The sequence below is a fragment of the Euprymna scolopes genome, chromosome 24 (genome assembly GCF_053919585.1).
Source record: "Euprymna scolopes isolate OS-2025 chromosome 24, ASM5391958v1, whole genome shotgun sequence".
Classification (NCBI taxonomy): Eukaryota; Metazoa; Mollusca; class Cephalopoda; order Sepiida; family Sepiolidae; genus Euprymna; species Euprymna scolopes.
Window position 1 is genome coordinate 74433828 of NC_136505.1, and position 22342 is coordinate 74456169.

General features: G+C 28.1%; 1 protein-coding gene across 7 annotated transcripts in view; it reads right to left on the reverse strand.

Annotated features, from left to right (window-relative positions):
- LOC145246765 (uncharacterized) overlaps positions 1–22342 on the reverse strand; it is a 129387-nt gene that overhangs the window by 22506 nt on the left and 84539 nt on the right. For 5 of the 7 annotated variants that reach the window (XM_080108543.1, XM_080108542.1, XM_080108540.1 and 2 more), the window contains one exon: positions 2328–2352. The exons of the other annotated variants lie outside the window; for them this stretch is intronic. In XM_080108543.1, coding sequence (XP_079964669.1) covers positions 2328–2352 — 25 coding nt within the window. The remainder of the gene's footprint in view (positions 1–2327; positions 2353–22342) is intronic. 7 annotated transcript variants of the gene reach the window in all.

Below are 22342 nucleotides of genomic sequence, written 5' to 3' on the forward strand. Positions count from 1 at the left end.
AGTAGTAATAATAATAACAATAATAGCAGTAGTAGTATTAATAATAATAGTAGTAGTAATAATAACAATAAAAATGATAGTAGTAGTAATAATAATAACAATAACTTCTCTTCGGGAGGCTCGACCTCTTAATAATAACATTATGCAGAAAAAGAAAAGAAAACTACATCGGACTACCCTCTCCTTGATACGTCCATGTTTTTTTTTGAAAATTCGGAAATAACAGCAATAAAAAACAGTAAATAAAAATGATTTTATCATTTCTTAACCTTTTCATGTTTTCAATTGTTCTCATTTAAATTTAGAAATTCAAATTTCAAATATTCTCATTTAAATTCATAAAAAAAATGTTTTCTAAAATGTGTGACTTTCCATTTCTAAAGTTCTGTGCTTAAACCAAGCGATTACACAAGGATTTCAAAAAGCGTCGATACAAGACGTTTTTTTCTCTTCAAGAGGCTCGACCTCTTAATAATAACATTATAAAGAAAAAGAAAAGAAAATTGCATCAGACTATCCTCTCTTTGATACAGCCATGTTTTTGTGAGAATTCGTACTTTAACAACAACAAAAAAGTAAATAAAAATGATTTTATAATTTCATAACATTTTCAGCTGTCCAAATCTTCTCATTAAAATTTATTATTGTTTTTGTTTGTGTAGCCAATTAATTTAATTTAACATTTTTTCATAATTTCTTTTTTTGTTTTGAAAAAAATATTTGGTTTCTTTTGTTTCATATTCACGTTTGCATAATTCCTTTCAGATTAGGCCCTGTCGGTGGGGCATTAGAATACACCGACTGCCCCCTGCAGAGGGTAAAAGTTCCTCAATGGGGGTCCTGGATATGACCTCAAACTATATCCAGTGGTGAGGCCCCAGCTTGCGGGCTTTGGGGAGTGTGGAGCCATCCTTTAATTACCATTGCTCCCAGGTCCACTCTGACCCGGGGTGGTAGTACCTGTTAGGGTTCCAACTATATTCTATTAAAAAAATTTTCTTCAAAATCTTTGGATTCGGCATTAAATAACCCGAAAAGGGTTGATATGCCGTAAAACAAAAACAACCAACCAAACGACCTTTCAGATTAATGTTTACATGCTTATCACAATTCAAATTATTGAAAAGAAATTGTTAAATTCAATTAAAATTCAAAAAAGGGGAATTATGTAAACATTAATCTAAAGGGAATTGTGTAAGCATTAATTAAATGAAAATAAATATTTTGAGGGCTTTTGGAATTTTAAAGGTTTTAACAGATTGTAATATGCCAGCAGTAGGCGGGGTGGCAAAACAGGTAATCATATGCCAGCGGAGGGGGGCAAAACAGGTAATCATATGCCAGCGAGGGGGAGCAAAACGTATGATTATATGCCAGTAGGGAAGGAGGCAAAACAGTTAATTATATGCCAGCAGGTGAAGGGCGGGCAAAACAGGTAATCATATGCCAGCAGGGAGGGGAATATTCCGACCGCCTTAGACGGCAAAAACTGATACTACGCCACTGATTGGAATCAAAGAGACGATTAAGATTACATAACACACAACAATAATAAAAATAACTGTAATATTAAAGATCATCCTCGATTACGGAAACCACCCCACATTAAATGCAAACGTTAACAAGTCATCTTGAAGTCGCAATAGAAAGAAAACAAAAACATTGAAAGAATATTAGCGAGTTGAAATTGAAAGAAATTGCCCCCTACAAAAGAAAATAACAGCCATTTCATGGCACCAGTATTACTACACAGAACAGTCGTGAACTATCATGGAAAAGTGTCAAGAGTACTAGGAACTTGCGTGGGCTTATTGCTACCCAAATCCAGAAAATATCAATGATCGTTAGTTGCGAGAAAAAAAATGGCAAGTAGAGTTTGCTAAAACGCAAAATAATTTGCAACGATTTTCACATATGGCAGAAGGTACTAGAATTCTGTGAAGACATGTTGTCAATCAAACTTAATGGAACATCAACTGTTATTATCAATGAAAAATTACTAATGGCGACTTGTGTGAGAATTTCTTGTGTAATAGATTGGAAATGAATGTATAAAAAGAATAACAAGACTCTTAGAAATCTTTTTTTTTTAGTAAAAACCTGATGAGAGAAATAAACATGTGAGGAATATTCCTAGTAAGTTATTCTGAACCATTCATAGCCTGGACAAAACAGATTCGGGCATCTTTACTAGAAGACTAGGAAACTAGCCACGAAACATAATGTGCCGCACTTGAAGATGATATTGGCCGACTTTACGTAAAAAGGAGAGAAGGATAAAGGACTTCTACATATATTTTTTTTAAGGAAATGGCGAATGAACTTACCAGTACAGGATTGTAAAGAAATCATCTGAAAAAAAAAACCCAGAAATTAAATTCTAATAAAATATGATAATGACAGTTAATATGTGTGTGTGTGGGGGGGAGCTGTCTGCATGTGTGCCACATAATCACAGTGAAAGGACAAAGTAACCACCAGTTTGGAATTATCAATGTCAGAAATTTTTTACCTTTCTTTATTTGATCATTCAAAATTAAAGTGCGTAAAAATAGCATTAAAAGTTCTATCGTTCTACTTCCAGCTGAAAGTAAGCAACTTATAATTGTCTAATTCTTTAAATGGCTCAGAAAAATAAACAAATAAACATAAAAATAAGACAAGATTGTTTTATGCCAAATAATATTTGATATTTTTTTTTAATCTAAAAGAATTTTTTAAGTAAGATTTTGATTTTTATGAGATATTTTAGTGACTATTTAGAAACATTGTCTTTGCAGATCAAAGAAACTTTTGGAGATCTTGATTGTTTTGACAATAAGAAATAAATTCTATTAAGTTGGTTGTAGTCATTGTTGTAACACAGTTACCTCTAAATAATTTACATGACTAAAACAGAATTTGTGTGAAAATAATTTAGTAATAAACAAACGGCCTAAAAAAAATCGATGCAAAAATATATCTAAAATACTTGCCGAACAGTTACAACAAATTGTTTTAGCCAGGAAATAAAAATATCGAGGTTTTAATCAGATTCTTCTGTTGTTTATTGATAAATGCTCTGAAATTATAAAATAACATCTGTTGGGCTTAAACAGTGAATATTTGATCACTCACACACACACACACACACACACACACATATATATATATATATATATATATATATATATATATATCATCCGCTCTAAAATGGAAAAGAATTGCACCACATCTATGTCCTCTAACGAAGATGTGAATCAAGATATGATGATACTAATTTTTATGTTTTGAATCCTTATTCAAATTTTGATTTTAAAAATAATCCATTACATGATTTTGATTCTAAAAAATATTAACAATACTTGAATTTTCAAGTAGGAAACTGATATTTTTGCCGGCACTAAAACTCGAGCATAATACCCAATTTATTTCATCGATTTTCCTCAACAGCTTGTATATTAATAGTCACAAAAAAAAAAAAAAAAAAAAAAGAAATGTCCAAAGGAGAACCTTTTTGTTTGTTTTGTTATTTGATTTGTTTTAGATATCGTCCTTGACTTTCTAAAAAAAATGTGCCCAACATCGACTGGGCTGTCAATTTACAATTTAAAACAGCATGCCTCCCTATCGATGCGCAATTCTTCTCTAATTGTGTTTATTATTGTTGTTGCTGTTTGTTTTATTATTGCTGTTTATGATGTCCTTATCCAGAATCAAAATGCGTCATACCACCTGTTGGTTTAACGCATATTATATTGAGTTTGTATTGTGTTGTATAGATCACTGCAGGTGTCTACTTCAGATAAGATAATCAATGAAAAATCAAAAGACCCTAATATCTAACAACAATAAATATAATACTGCATAGTCATCCGTAAGTCTTTTTAAGATATAACAAATGCTGTTTATTTTAAAATGTGCTCTGAATTTAAACAAAAAATTTGAGTGCTACATTTTTGTTGGGGTGTATGGCAACACCAGACCCAGACTTTTCAGAGGAAAGTGAACTATCATGTTGTCCGTATTGCATAATAACGAATGTTGATCAATATTTATTTCGATAGTGCAAAACTCGAAAATCATTAATATCTTCGAATCATCACTTTCTCTATAATTCTCTATCGTATCAGAATAAATATATAATACTAAGTAGCTGCTCATATTCGACGTTAACCGGGAATCTTTGCAAAATCTAATTTTGTAGTCATTCAAATATAACAGTGAAAAAAAAGAAAACTATTTTTGTAGTTATAGATTTAATTTTAGCATATTATCTGTGCGATAAAACTTGGATTAACTTAGTGATCGTAATGCCATGTTATTTTTTACTAAACCAGCGGTTAAATAAAATTAACTTGGTTGTGTTCGGTGTTGAAACAAATTTCCTTCTAAATAATTTACACGATTGAAATAGAATTTACGTAAAAATAATTTAATAAAAAAAACAAACGGTCTAGCTAAGATAAAAATAAACATCGATACGAAAATATATCTAAAACACTCACCGAATAATTACAGCTAATTTATCCATGTTTCTAGAGAAGCAAGTGTGGAATTTTGGTGACCTTTTTTTCAGCCAGCTTAAAAGCGATGATATGTCTTAAATAGATAATGATTTTATCCGTCTGTCAGTCACATTTTTTGTAAAATGGATTGAGGAATTTGTCTCATTTTAAAATATCAGAAGTCTTAATTACTTTTAGAAATGGAAAATATAATTTAAAAACATCCAAACAAATAAAGTGCCATGAACAAAATCTTTGTAATCTTCAGTGTAAAGTTCTAGTAATGTATCCTTTTCTTTCTCTTAAGTTATTTGTTTTAAGTGTGAAATCTGAAAGTAATATAGTATTTTTAATCTTAAGCAAATTATCAAGGACGCATTACAAATATTTTTGTAATAAATGAGTTAAATATATAAATAGTTAATTTGAATATTTTGGTGCAGTTTTATCTTTACATTCCAAACTATCGTCCGGATTAATCTGCAAGTCATCCTTGTACTTATGTCAAGAATAGATTTTATCGAAATCAATATTTTTTGTTCTACTGTAAATGGGTCAGCATAGCCAATGAAGAATTAAAAATAGTTTAAGCAGAGATATGTGTTAGGTATATATTTTGCCAATGAAGAGTTAGCAAAAATTACCGCCTCCTTTTTCACTCGGGAGTTCTCTTGTCGTTGATTAATTTTTTCAGTCTATTGTTCATGCCATTTATTTGTAACAGGAAGCAGTGAATTACTTTATCGATTAAATAACTTGATGTGCTATAGTTGTCATACACGATGTAAGTCTTAATGTAAAAATCCAAAAAAATCATTGGAGCAAAAAAAATACGGGATAAGTTTTACTTAAAAATATAACTGTATCCACTCTTTTTCTCATTTTTATCCCTTTCTCGCTCTCTCTTTCTTTGTCTCTTTTCTTTCTCTCTCTCTCTTTCTTTCTTTTCTTCTCCTCAATTTGTTAATAAATCGTCTGCGTGTCCGTAGAATAATTTTTATTTTAGTCACAAAATCATTAAGAACAAGAGAATATATTTGTCCATTAAAAGTGGTATCATTTTTGTCTTGCTGATTAATTCAGAACAACTTTAGTTTTTAGTGGCCGTCGAAAAGAGAAGGCCGGTGCACTTAGTCTCATGAACCTGCTGACATTTACAGAATAAAGTATTAGGCAATATACTTACGTTATAAAACTGGTCTAAAAATTATCTTATTTGCCGAAAGATGAAGAATTTTTTTCACATTTGGGCAGGAGCAACTTTTGGGCGGGGAAATACAGAAATTTTAGAGGTTTTAACAGATTGTAATATGCTAGCAGTAGGCGGGGTGGCAAAACAGGTAATTATATGCCAGCGGGGGGGGGGACAGGTAATCATATGCCAGCGAAGGGGGGGGGGGGCAAAACGTGTGATTATATGCCAGTAGGGAAGGGGGCAAAACAGTTAATTATATGCCAGCAGGTAAAGAGGATATTTTTATATTTTTAGAAATTGGATTTAATTATTATATTTTTTAATGATGTATTTAAGTAAAACTTACTTAAACTTAAAGACTAATTGATAACATTGTTAAAATAAATTAAAAAAGCAATTTATATACAATTGTAGAGTTGAATAATTAATGACTGTTCGTAGTTGACAGTGCTGCAAGTGAACATGTTGCGTTTGTACCAGGAATTCGCTTGCTTTGTTGTTCACACACAATCTCATTGACAAAAGATAGGTTAATACACATATATGTAGCGATATCATAGAACTACTTTCCTACGCGCAAAAATGATAACCTTTGGCGTAGGAACACACGAACACGGTAATAAGACTCCAATACTAACAACATACCGTAGTAAACATGTCTGATGTTATCTTGTGTATAAATGTTGAATAAATCATAAAACAATGCTTCTGTTATAAGTAGAACTAGGACAACAGCATATTCTTTTCATTATTTTGACTCTCTGTTGATATCTTATATGCTTTTATATAGAGTAATTTGGTTCTCGGTTGATTAACTGTGTCTAACTATGTCGGATATATACGCAACAATCAAAACAATGAAAAGAATAGCCCACCTTTTTCATTTCACTATATAAAACCTACTCAGTTAAGACACACTGTCACGTACAAATTCATCATCAAATGAAAATAAGATCAGCCGAAACAAACATGACTACTCAACTTCTTACAAACAAAATACCATTTTTTTTTTCACTAGAACGTTCTATAACACTTTGAACTGTAATTATCTACTAACACATTACTTTTGATTGTCCCCTAAAGTTTATCAATAAAATTGACATTAAATTATATGTGGATAGTCTTTGTCGTTTTTTTCTATTGTCTTATTCTCGTTATTAGTAATCCTTCTACAATGATGGCATCGCTACAAAAAATATAAATGGAAGATAAAATAAAACTGTTTTGCAGTTACGCATGAATAAGTAAATCACATGGCGAAATTGTCATAAAATATTAATCGAATATTGATTTTCTGTATAATTCAATATCTGTTTAAGAGGTGATCGATTGAGATTAAAACAACAAGCTTTCAAGCAGAGGGTGAGTTTTCCCAGCCATAGTGCTTCAACACGCCAGAATGATAAAGACAGCAGTCAGTATTCAAACAACATTACGAGTTGAAAAATGCTAGAGACGAAATATCTGAAGGTACACATTGTACGAAAATTACAAAGAAAATTGAATATAAAACACAATAAATTCAATTTCTTAAGCTTATGAAATTAAATAATAAAAAGGCGAATATATAAAATCTAGACTTCAACTGAAATTCAAATCAAAAAGTAAACTAGTTTGATATCACATTATGTAAAATATGATCAACCTTATCGCGTTTTGCAGTAGTATTCTTCATCTATTTTCAAGTTGTTTCTTCCTACGTCCTTTATGTTGGCACACTCCTTTACCTATTCTGGAGACTTACTGTTAAAAAACAATAGTTCATGGCTATCTCAATAATACGATTGGATATTTCAGTTATACGATCCAACAATTACGTACACATAAAGAGGTCAGAGCTTTTAAATAAATAACAAAAAACAGAAAAATTCCTACGTATAATGTTACATTGGAATTCGTTTATAACAATACCGAGAAAGCAAATGACCTCACCATTTAAATAACAATGGATCAATTATACCGACCACCAAAACTTATTAATATAAAATCATGTTGATAAGTAAAACCTACTTGTAACCTTTAACGGCTAAATGACTTTAAAAATATAATGCTGGTGATCAGCGAAGTTCGGCAACGTTGAGTTTGCTCAGTACTTAGATGGTAACCGCTTGACAATACACGTCATTATCAGAGCAGATGGTCAACGGATATATATATATATATATATATATATATATATATATATATATATATATATATATATATATATATATATCCGCTGACCATCTGCTCTCATAATGACGTGTATATATATATATATATATATATATATATATATATATACTAGCATTTAAGCCCGGCGTTGCCCGGGTGTGAGATGCATGCTGAGCAAAAAAAGACCAAAAAAAAAAAGGTCAATTTTTTAAAACTTTGACCCTTATTATGACCCCTTAACATTTATTGTTTAGGGCTCTAATCGAGTTATTAACTTAGATCTATGTCCAAGGAACCTATATCTAAAATTTCAAGTGTTTAGACCCAAAATTGTCGGAGGAGTTTGGTAGAGTTCTTAAAGGTCAAATCGTTGAACTTTGACCCCTTTAACAGCCAAATTGCTGGCCGAAAACCGATCACATAAATATTCCCAAATCTCAGTACCCTGTATATCAAAATTCGAGTTATTGTGTAGGGAAATGTACACAGACAGACACACAGACAGACACACAGAGACGTTCACTTTTATAGATATAATAGATAGATAGATAGATAGATAGATAGATAGATAGATAGATTTGCTTAACAAAAAATATATACATATACATAAATATATATGGAAACAATTTTGTGTTTACTATAAACTTTTTTTGCAAATATTATTCAAGTATAAATCATGTAGAATATCTGCATGAATATAATTACAGGTAATAGTTAACTAAATATGATTATCCCATTAAAACCCCGAAGCAACTAAGGAATTAATTAAAAATGAATGTTTAAAAGAATTTGCAAATTAGCTAGATCGTTTGCTAGTGAATGCAATTCCATAACCAACATATAACAAAATTGTATTTTCTTTTTAAATAAATAGAAAAGAAGGGTTCTAATATAAATATCGATACACACAAAAGAAAACCGAATTTATAGGAGTATAGAAGATATATATATATATATATATATATATATATATATATATATATATATATATATATATATATATATATATATATATATATATATATATATCAAGTTGCAGGTATTCAGGACGGAAAATTCGTGAATTTAACAAAGTTATAAATAGAATTCCATAAAAAAGAGCAAGATATATTTTTATTCATATATACAAATTTAAATACTACTGGTGGATTAGCGAAGTTAAGCAATGTTAAGTTTGCTCAGTACTTAGATGATAATTGCTTGATAATACACGTCACCAAGAGAGCGGATGGTCAGCGGATATATATATATATATATATATATATATATATATATGTGTGTGTGTGTGTGTGTGTGTGTGTGTGTGAGAGAGAGAGAGTATATATACATACATATATATATATATATATATATATATATATATGACTACTTCATTTAACCACATAAATTAATATACGAAAGTATAGATTTGTGCGTAAACTTTAATATTTACTTCAACAGTGCTCAATACATAGGTAGAGCTAGGTAGTAAGTTAAAAAACTTGATCACCATATATATTTTATAACTTACTATATACATATATATATATATATATATATATATATATATATATATATATATATAAAGTTGAAGGTTTTCAGGACGGAAAATTCGTGAATTTAACAAAGTTATTAGGAGTGCTCAATGAAAAAGAGCAAGATATATTTGTATTGATATAGACAAATTTACATAGTCCCTACACTGGACATGCTAATGTTTCGGGCAAGTGATCGGTCAACATTACAAGTCCTCGGCAGGTGACTTAATAAAATGTGTATTCCACTGAAGGAGTCCGGTTCTTAAATGAAAAATAAGAGAAATATTTTGTTTAAAAATAATCCGTTAATATTTAGAAAGAAGAAGGGGTATTAAGTAATATTAAAAACTCCAGAAATTGAAATCGAAAGCAGGAAAAGGGGATTCGTGTAAGTGGAAAGGAGAAGGATTGATTACGGCATCATAAAAAAGGGAGGGAGGGAGAGTAAACGCAAATGACTATCTATAAAAGAAGAAGGGGGTGGCAAAGCAAAAAAATTGTTCTGAAAAAGATTGAACAGAAAAGACTTGTAAATAATACAGAGACATATACGGTACCATACTCAATGAGTATATTTAGAATCTAATGCAGTATATACACATACATGGATATATACATACATAAACGAACATCCAGACACATATACACACATACTTATGCGCACACACATATATATATATATATATATATATATATATATATATATATATATATATATATATATATATTTATATATATATTCGCTTTTATGAAATTTATTTGGACTATTTTTATTTTTTATTTTACATTAGCCTGGGTACCCAGGTGTGTGTTGAGCAAAAAAAAAGTTTTAGTAGGCAGACAGGTTCGAACCCGTGCCGCGAAGGAGGAAAAGAAAGTGAAAAAAACAAAAACAAAAACAAACATGGCGCGTTAGCTGTTGCGCTCATCCCCAAACAGGAAGTGGCGTAGATTAAAATTAAGGCTAGAAAATCGAAAAGAGACGATGACATTCGAAAATATCGGTGAAAAAAGCGACCCCTATCTGTAGAAAAGTGCCGAGGGTGAAGGAATTAATGTTTTATGGCCAATCTTTCGATATTTGTCGTCCGAAGGGTCGAGCTTCAAAATGATACCGATCTCGTGAGAATCTGTCACTTCTGTCGAACGTTTTAGGCAGACATACAAACAAACATACATGCATACATTTAAACAGAGGGGTAAGATTTATATTATAGAAGATTACTATGATCTGTATAGAGGACCAAATTGTATGTTCTTTACATGCAATAAGCTGGGTTGACTTTGTTGCATAAGTAACTCGCCCATTTATAACTTTCTACCTATAACCTCATCTATTCTTATTTTATAATATAACTAGCGGGGGGGGTACCCGACGTTGCCCGAGTGTTTGGAGGGGTGGGGGTGTTAATGAAAACCTAAGAATAAGCGAAGTAAAAAAAGAAAACATAAAAGCGAAGCGGGGGGTACCCGGAGGGGGGTAATCAAAACATTGTAAAAAACACAAAAAAAACTAACGTAAGGCAAACGAACGATGTTAAATGTAAAATCGAAAAAACAAAAAAGAAAACGGAAAAACGAACCTTAATCCCCCCCCCAAAAAAAAACACGTGAAAAATGGCTTATATAAGCCTGTTTCGCTATTAAAATTTAAAAAATCGGTGGGTACCCGGGTGTTTCTGGGTGTGTGTGGTCGGTAGGGGGTGTTAATGAAAACCTAAGAATAAGCGAAGTAAAAAAAAAAAAAACAGAAAAACGAATGTTACGTGAAAAATGGCTTAAATAACACTGGTTCAATATTTAAATTTAAAAAATCGAAAAAAAATGACGTCTCACACCACGATTCGAACCCAAAACGTTTACATAATGAACCAACGCGCTAACCAATTAAGCTAACGCGACATACATGAAATTTAGTCAGTTCTCCAACTATTTAAACTAAATCAGGTCATGACGTCATCTGACGCATACGTAGAACCGGTCGTCGTCACGAGAGGTCCGTTTTCGTTGACCCTCCCCTGTCGAAAATTGTCGATTTCGGGATGAAAAAATGAACGCTTTTGGCCAATTTTTCGATATTTTTCGAGCGAAGGATGGAGCTTCAATATGATATCGATTTTGTGAATTTTCGTCGTGTCTGTCGAAAGTTTTTAGCGGACACACAAACACACATACATACATACACACATTTTCGCTTTTATATATATAGATTATTTTTATATTCTAACCGATTTTCTATTTTGCATTTGATATGCTTTTCAAATATTCATCATTTTTATTAACTTTCACTATGAATCTACTAGTTATTTTAATCATTATTTAATTTTTATTTTTTAATTATACATCATTTCAGTTATTATTATGTACATATTTTATTATCATTTTTATTTTTATTGTATTATTTTTTCATTTTTGCGTTATGTTTTTCATTCTAATTTATGTTATTTTCTTAATATTATTGTAATTATTATTATTATTATTATTATTATTATTTTCTATGGTTTTATCATTATCATCATTTGTTATCATTGCTGTTATTTTTATAATTATTTTAATTTTAAATTTTATCGTGGTAACAATTAAAATTATCACAAGTAATGAAAATTAGCAAACAAATTATGCACTGATTTTTCATGTCTTGTAATATATATACATACATATATATATATATATATATATATATATATATATATATATATATATATATATATATAGAGAGAGAGAGAGAGAGAGAGAGAGAGAGAGAGAGAGAGAGAGATAGATAGATAGATATAAAGAGATACATATGTGCATATATGTATGTGTGTATATATGCCTGGATGTATTGCATATATGTATATATCTATGTATGTGTATGTACTGCATTAGATTCTACATATCCTCCTTGAGTATATGCCTCTCTATTATTTACAAGTATCTTTTGTTCAATTTTTTTTCAGAACAAATTTCTTGTCTTGACCCCTCACCTTCTTCCTTTATAAATAATTCATTTGCGTTTACCTTCCCTCTCTGTTTTATGATGCTTTAATTAACCCTTCTCCTCTCCACTTACATTGACCTATTTCTTCCTTCTCTTCTTTTCGCCTTTTTTGGAGTTCGATTTCAATGCCTGGGGTTTTAAATGTCACTTAAACTGTCCCACTTCCCCCTAAATATAAACGTATTACGTATTACTTTTAAACAAAATATTTCTCTCATTTTTCATTCAAGAACCGGATTTCTTCAGTAGAATACAAATTTTATTAAGTCGTCTGATAAGAACGTGTGATCTTGACCGATCAATTGTCCGAAACATTAGCATGTCAAGTGTAACAACTATGTAAATTTGTCTACATACATATATATATATATATATATATATATATATATATATATATATATATATATATATACTGGCGTACGTGCCCGGCGGCCCGGGTGTTTGGACGTGTGTATATAGCAAAAACAAAACTGGTAGTAAGAAGGCAGGCTCGAACTCGTACCGTGAAGGAGGAAAAGAACGGGAAACAAAACGTGACGTCTTTGCTGTTACGACCACCGTCAAACCGAAAGTGACGTAGGTTAAAACTAAGGCTAGACAATCGAAAAGAGACGATGACTTTCGAAAATATCGGCGAAAAAAGCGACCCCTCCCTGTAGAAAAGTGCCCAGTTGATGGTGAAGAAATTAATGTCTTTAGCCAATATATTCGATATTTGTCGTCTGAAAGGAAGTGCTTCAAAACGATATTGATCTTGTGAAAATTCGTCACCTCTGTCGAAAGTTTTAGGCTGACATGCAAACATACATACATACATACATACATACATACATATTTTTATATATTGGTAGCTCAAATTTTCGACCAAAACCGATTAAAAAGCTTTCCCTATCTCTGAATACGTTTTATGTAAAATTTCAAAAGTTTAAACCAGAAATTGTCTATGTAATTTGGTAGAGACCGCAGAGGCCATTTTTTTTTAACTTTGACCCCTATTGTGACCCCTGAACACTTACTGCTTGGGGCTCAAATCAAGTTATTAAATTAGATCTATGTCCAAGGAACCTATATCTAAAATTTCAAGTGTTTATACCCAAAATTGTCGGAGAAGTTTGGTAGAGTTCTTAAAGGTCAAATCGTTGAACAATGACCACTGTACAGCCAAATTTCTGGCCGAAAACACATTACAAATATTTTCCCGAATCTTAGTACCCTGTATATCAAATTTCGAGTATGTAGACTGAAATTTGACAGAGTTATTGTGCAGGGAAATGTACACAGACAGACAAACACAGACAGACAGATAGACACTTTCACTTTTATGATATACTAGCATTTCATCCCGGCGTTGCCCGGGTGTTTAGAGGTGTATGTTAAGCAAAAAAAAAAAAAGCGGTTAATTTTTTTTAATTCGACCCCTATTATGATCCCTTAACATTTTGGGCTCAAATCAAGTTATTAAGTTAGATCCATGTCCAAGGAACTTATATTAAAATTTCAAGTGTTTATATGCAAAATCATCGGAGAAGTTTGGTAGAGTTTTCAAAGGTCAAATCGTTGAATTTTGACCCCTTAACCGCCAAATTTCTGGTCGAAAATCGATTACAAAGATTTTCCCAAATCTCAGTACCCTGTATATCAAATTTCGAGTCTGTAGACTGAAATTTCACAGATATATTGTGTAGGGAACTGTACGCAGACAGACACACACATACACTCACAGACACTTTCACTTATATATATATATATATATATATATATATATATATATATATATATATATATATATATAATAGCATGGGTGCTAGCAAAAAAAAAAGGTCAATTTTTTAAAATTTTACCCCTATTATAACCCCTTAACATTTATTGTTTTGGGCTCAAATCAAGTTATTAAGTTAGATCTATGTCCACGTACCTATATCTAAAATTTCAAGTGTTTAGGCCCAAAATTGTCGAAGGAGTTTGGTAGAGTTCTCAAAGGTCAAATTGTTGAACTTTTACCCCTTAATAGCCAAATTTCTGGCCGAAACCAGATCACATAGATTTTCCCAAATCTCAGTACCCTGTATATCAAATTTCGAGTCTGTATACTAAAAATTGACAGAGTTATTGTGTAGGGAAATATACACAGACTCACACACACACACACACACTTTCACATTTATATATATATATGTATGTATATATATATATATATATATATATATATATATATATATATATATATATACTAGCAGTTCCGCCCGGCTTTGCTCGGACCCTATGTACTGTTCATACATATACATGCTTACGTATATATTAAAAAGTGTGAATATATACGGTAATTCCTTTTTATATAATGATCTTCCTTAACTACCATGAATAATTTAGTCATTGTATTCTATTTTTTTTAGAAATACATGTTTAAGGTTTATATGCTATATGTGCACTGTCGCCGTTGTTATGACAAATTGCAGTTCCCAAAAATAGAATAATCTTTCGATTTTGAGCAAACATTTTTCGATAAAGCATTTTCATAACGTCAGTAAACAGCTGACTAGTAATCCAGGTTTACGATTACCGAAGTAAGAACACTGCAGAGTTTGATATTTTTAAAGCAGTGTGGTTTTACCAGCTTGCCAACAACTACAGCTTGCTTTTCACTGCCGTCCATTTTTGTGAATTGAAGCATAGAGCATCTGTCTTTGGTAACTTTTGTCTCATTTGACAGTTCGTCGTCGACAAATCGCAAAAATCCAGATGGCATGGCTTTATAGAAAAGTTTTGTTTCATCACAGTTCCAAACATCTTTTGGGTCATATCCAGGAAAAATTTGCAGCAAAACATTTGTCATCAATGCGTGATCTGCTGACGTTGATTAGTCGTGAAATTTTTTGAACGAAACGTTATTGGCCTGCTTCCAGCGCATGATCCAGCCATTGCTCAGTTCTAAATCAGCTTCAAGATTTATGACCAGTTGTGATGCTTTCTGCCTAATGACGTGATCAGTGACGGGAGGTCCATGAGCTCATGCTTGGGGAAACCATTGTGTGAGCGCTTTATTAACGCAATTGTGCACGTATTGGCGCTTTCGTTTGCGATTAGTGTTTCCGTTCATTTACATGCGAGGTCGTCTTTTTCCTTGAGATTTTTTGCTGCTGTTGGATTCCATCCTTTTTGCTCGCAGCGGCCAGTTTGAGTTTCTTCACTTTGATGTCGATGAGCTCCACCTCTTCAGAAATGCTCAGTTTTTCGTTGAGACGCTGACGCGACATCATTAATCGCAATGATCGCAAGTAAACGGTTTTCAGTGACAAAATTAACAAACACACTAGATAATATATAGGTATGAAGTACTTTATTAAAACTAGATAATATATAGGTATGAAGTACTTTATTAAAACTAGATAATATATAGGTATGAAGTACTTTATTAAAACTGGATAATATATAGGTATGAAGTACTTTATTAAAACTAGATAATATATAGGTATGAAGTACTTTATTAAACCTTGATAATATATAGGTATGAAGTACTTTATTAAAACTAGATAATATATAGGTATGAAGTACTTTATTAAAACTAGATAATATATAGGTATGAAGTACTTTATTAAAACTAGATAATATATAGGTATAAAGTACTTTATTAAAACTAGATAATATATAGGTATGAAGTACTTTATTAAAACTTGATAATATATAGGTATGAAGTACTTTATTAAAACTAGATAATATATAGGTATGAAGTACTTTATTAAAACTAGATAATATATAGGTATGAAGTACTTTATTAAAACTAGATAATATATAGGTATGAAGTACTTTATTAAAACTAGATAATATATAGGTATGAAGTACTTTATTAAAACTAGATAATATATAGGTATGAAGTACTTTATTAAAACTAGATAATATATAGGTATGAAATACTTTATTAAAACTAGATAATATATAGGTATGAAGTACTTTATTAAAACTGGATAATATATAGGTATGAAGTACTTTATTAAAACTAGATAATATATAGGTATGATATACTTTATTAAAACTAGATAATATATAGGTATGAAGTACTTTATTAAAACTGGATAATATATAGGTATGAAATACTCCATTAAAACTAGATAATATATAGGTATGAAGTACTTTATTAAAACTAGATAATATATAGGTATGAAGTACTTTATTAAAACTAGATAATATATAGGTATGAAGTACTTTATTAAAACTAGATAATATATAGGTATGAAGTACTTTATTAAAACTAGATAATATATAGGTATGTAGTACTTTATTAAACTAGATAATATATAGGTATGAAGTACTTTATTAAAACTAGATAATATATAGGTATGAAGTACTTTATTAAAACTAGATAATATATAGGTATGTAGTACTTTATTAAACTAGATAATATATAGGTATGAAGTACTTTATTAAAACTAGATAATATATAGGTATGAAGTACTTTATTAAAACTAGATAATATATAGGTATGAAGTACTTTATTAAAACTAGATAATATATAGGTATGTAGTACTTTATTAAACTAGATAATATATAGGTATGAAGTACTTTATTAAAACTAGATAATATATAGGTATGAAGTACTTTATTAAAACTAGATAATATATAGGTATGTAGTACTTTATTAAACTAGATAATATATAGGTATGAAGTACTTTATTAAAACTAGATAATATATAGGTATGAAGTACTTTATTAAAACTAGATAATATATAGGTATGAAGTACTTTATTAAAACTAGATAATATATAGGCATGAAGTACTTTATTAAAACTAGATAATATATAGGTATGAAGTACGTTCTTAAAACTGGATAATATATAGGTATGAAGTACTTTATTAAAACTAGATAATATATAGGTATGAAGTACTTTATTAAAACTGGATAATATATAGGTATGAAGTACTTTATTAAAACTAGATAATATATAGGTATGAAGTACTTTATTAAAACTGGATAATATATAGGTATGAAGTACTTTATTAAAACTAAATAATATATAGGTATGAAGTACTTTATTAAAACTAGATAATATATAGGTATGAAGTACTTTATTAAAACTAGATAACATATAGGTATGAAGTACTTTATTAAAACTGGATAATATATAGGTATGAAATACTCAATTAAAACTAGATAATATATAGGTATGAAATACTCCATTATTAAAACTAGATAATATAAAGGTATGAAATACTCCATTAAAACTAGAGAATATATAGGTATGAAGTACTTTATTAAAACTGGATAATATATAGGTATGAAGTACTTTATTAAAACTAGATAATATATAGGTATGAAATACTTTATTAAAACTAGATAATATATAGGTATAAAATACTCCATTAAAACTAGATAATATATAGGTATGAAGTACTTTATTAAAACTAGATAATATATAAGTATGAAATACTCCATTAAAACTAGATAATATATAGGTATGAAGTACTTTATTAAAACTAGATAATATATAGGTATGAAATACTTTATTAAAACTGGATAATATATAGGTATGAAGTACTTTATTAAAACTGGATAATATATAGGTATGAAGTACTTTATTAAAACTAGATAATATATAGGTATGAAGTACTTTATTAAAACTAGATAATATATAGGTATGAAATACACCATTAAAACTAGATAATATATAGGTACGAAGTACTTGATTAAAACTGGATAATATATAGGTATGAAGTACTTTATTAAAAGTAGATAATATATAGGTATGAAGTACTTTATTAAAACTAGATAATATATAGGTATGGAGTACTTTATTAAAACTAGATAATATATAGGTATGAAATACTTTATTAAAACTAGATAATATATAGGTATGAAGTACTTTATTAAAACTGGATAATATATAGGTATGAAATACTCCATTAAAACTAGATAATATATAGGTATGAAGTACTTTATTAAAACTTGATAATATATAGGTATGAAGTACTTTAATAAACTAGATAATATATAGGTTTGAAGTACTTTATTAAAACTAAATAATATATAGGTATGAAGTACTTTATTAAAACTCGACAATATATAGGTATGAAATACTCCATTAAAACTAGATAATATATAGGTAGTAAGTACTTTATTAAAACTTGATAATATATAGGTATGAAATACTTTAATAAACTAGATAATATATAGGTATGAAGTACTTTATTAACACTAGATCATATATAGGTATGAAGTACTTTCATACACTAGATAATATATAGGTATGAAGTACTTTATTAAAACGAGATAATATATAGGTATGAAGTACTTTATTAAAATTAGATAATATATAGGTATGAAGTACTTTAATAAACTAGATAATATATAGGTATGAAGTACTTTATTAAAACTAGATAATATATAGGTATGAAGTACTTTATTAAAACTAGATAATATATAGGTATGAAGTACTTTATTAAAACTAGATAATATATAGGTATGAAGTACTTTATTAAAACTAGATAATATATAGGTATGAAGTACTTTATTAAAACTAGATAATACATAGGTATGAAGTACTTTATTAAAACTAGATAATATATAATTATAAAGTACTTTATTAAAACTAGATAATATATAGGTATGAAGTACTTTATTAAAACTAGATAATATATAGGTATGAAATACTTTATTAAAACTAGATAATATATAGGTATGAAGTACTTTATTAAAACTAGATAATATATAGGTATGAAGTACTTTATTAAAACTAGATAATATATAGGTATGAAATACACCGTTAAAACTAGATAATATATAGGTACGAAGTACTTTATTAAAACTGGATAATATATAGGTATGAAGTACTTTATTAAAACTAGATAATATATAGGTATGATATACTTTATTAAAACTAGATAATATATAGGTATGAAGTACTTTATTAAAACTGGATAATATATAGGTATGAAATACTCCATTAAAACTAGATACTATATAGGTATGAAATACTTTATTAAAACTAGATAATATATAGGTATGAAGTACTTTATTAAAACTAGATAATATATAGGTATGAAGTACTTTATTAAAACTAGATAATATATAGGTATGAAGTACTTTATTAAAACTGGATAATATATAGGTATGAAGTACTTTATTAAAACTAAATAATATATAGGTATGAAGTACTTTATTAAAACTAGATAAAATATAGGTATGAAGTACTTTATTAAAACTAGATAATATATAGGTATGAAGTACTTTATTAAAACTGGATAATATATAGGTATGAAATACTCAATTAAAACTAGATAATATATAGGTATGAAATACTCCATTATTAAAACTAGATAATATATATGTATGAAATACTCCATTAAAACTAGAGAATATATAGGTATGAAGTACTTTATTAAAACTGGATAATATATCGGTATGAAGTACTTTATTAAAACTAGATAATATATAGGTATGAAATACTTTATTAAAACTAGATAATATATAGGTATGAAATACTCCATTAAAACTAGATAATATATAGGTACGAAGTACTTGATTAAAACTGGATAATATATAGGTATGAAGTACTTTATTAAAACTAGATAATATATAGGTATGAAATACTCCATTAAAACTAGATAATATATAGGTACGAAGTACTTGATTAAAACTGGATAATATATAGGTATGAAGTACTTTATTAAAACTAGATAATATATAGGTATGAAGTACTTTATTAAAACTAGATAATATATGGGTATGAAATACACCATTAAAACTAGATAAGATATAGGTACGAAGTACTTGATTAAAACTGGATAATATATAGGTATGAAATACTTTATTAAAAGTAGATAATATATAGGTATGAAGTACTTTATTAAAACTAGATAATATATAGGTATGGAGTACTTTATTAAAACTAGATAATATATAGGTATGGAATACTTTATTAAAACTAGATAATATATAGGTATGAAGTACTTTATTTAAACTGGATAATATATAGGTATGAAATACTCCATTAAAACTTGATAATATATAGGTATGAAATACTTTATTAAAACTTGATAATATATAGGTATGAAATACTTTATTAAAACTAGATAATATATAGGTATGAAGTACTTTATTAAAACTAGATAATATATAGGTATGAAGTACTTTATTAAAACTAGATAATATATAGGTATGAAATACTCCATTAAAACAAGATAATATATAGGTATGAAGTACTTTATTAAAACTAGATAATATATAGGTATGAAATACTTTAATAAACTAGATAATATATAGGTATGAAGTACTTTATTAAAACTAGATAATATATAGGTATGAAGTACTTTATTAAAACTTGATAATATATAGGTATGAAGTACTTTATTAAAACTGGATAATATATAGGTATGAAGTACTTTATTAAAACTAGATAATATATAGGTATGAAGTACTTGATTAAAACTAGATAATATATAGGTATGAAGTACTTTATTAAAACTGGATAATATATAGGTATGAAGTACTTTATTAAAACTGGATAATATATTGGTATGAAGTACTTTATTAAAACTAGATAATATATAGGTATGAAGTACTTTATTAAAACTAGATAATATATAGGTATGAAGTACTTTATTAAAACTGGATAATATATAGGTATGAAGTACTTTATTAAAACTAGATAATATATAGGTATGAAGTACTTTATTAAAACTAGATAATATATAGGTATGAAGTACTTTATTAAAACTAGATAATATATAGGTATGAAGTACTTTATTAAAACTGGATAATATATAGGTATGAAGTACTTTATTAAAACTAGATAATATATAGGTATGAATACTTTATTAAAACTAGATAATATATAGGTATGAAGTACTTTATTAAAACTGGATAATATATAGGTATGAAGTACTTTATTAAAACTGGATAATATATTGGTATGAAGTACTTTATTAAAACTAGATAATATATAGGTATGAAGTACTTTATTAAAACTAGATAATATATAGGTATGAAGTACTTTATTAAAACTAGAAAATATATAGGTATGAAGTACTTTATTAAAACTGGATAATATATAGGTATGAAATACTTTATTAAAACTAGATAATATATAGGTATGAAGTACTTTATTAAAACTGGATAATATATAGGTATGAAGTACTTTATTTAAACTAGATAATATATAGGTATGAAGTACTTTATTAAAACTAGATAATATATAGGTATGAAGTACTTTATTAAAACTAGATAATATATAGGTATGAAGTACTTTATTAAAACTGGATAATATATAGGTATGAAGTACTTTATTAAAACTAGATAATATATAGGTATGAAATACTTTATTAAAACTAGATAATATATAGGTATGAAATACTTTATTAAAACTAGATAATATATAGGTATGAAGTACTTTATTAAAACTAGATAATATATAGGTATGAAGTACTTTATTAAAACTAGATAATATATAGGTATGAAGTACTTTATTAAAACTAAATAATATATAGGTATGAAGTACTTTATTAAAACTAGATAATATATAGGTATGAAGTACTTTATTAAAACTAGATAATATATAGGTATGAAGTACTTTATTAAAACTAGATATTATATAGGTATGATGTACTTTATTAAAACTGGATAATATATAGGTATGAAGTACTTTATTAAAACTAGATAATATATAGGTATGAAATACTCCATTAAAACTAGATAATATATAGGTATGAAGTACTTTATTAAAACTAGATAATATATAGGTATGAAATACTTTAATAAACTAGATAATATATAGGTATGAAGTACTTGATTAAAACTAGATAATATATAGGTATGAAGTACTTTAATAAACTAGATAATATATAGGTATGACGTACTTTATTAAAACTAGATAATATATAGGTATGAAATACTTTATTAAAACTAGATAATATATAGGTATGAAGTACTTTATTAAAACTAGATAATATATAGGTATGAAATACTTTATTGAAACTAGATAATATATAGGTATGAAGTACTTTATTAAAACTAGATAAT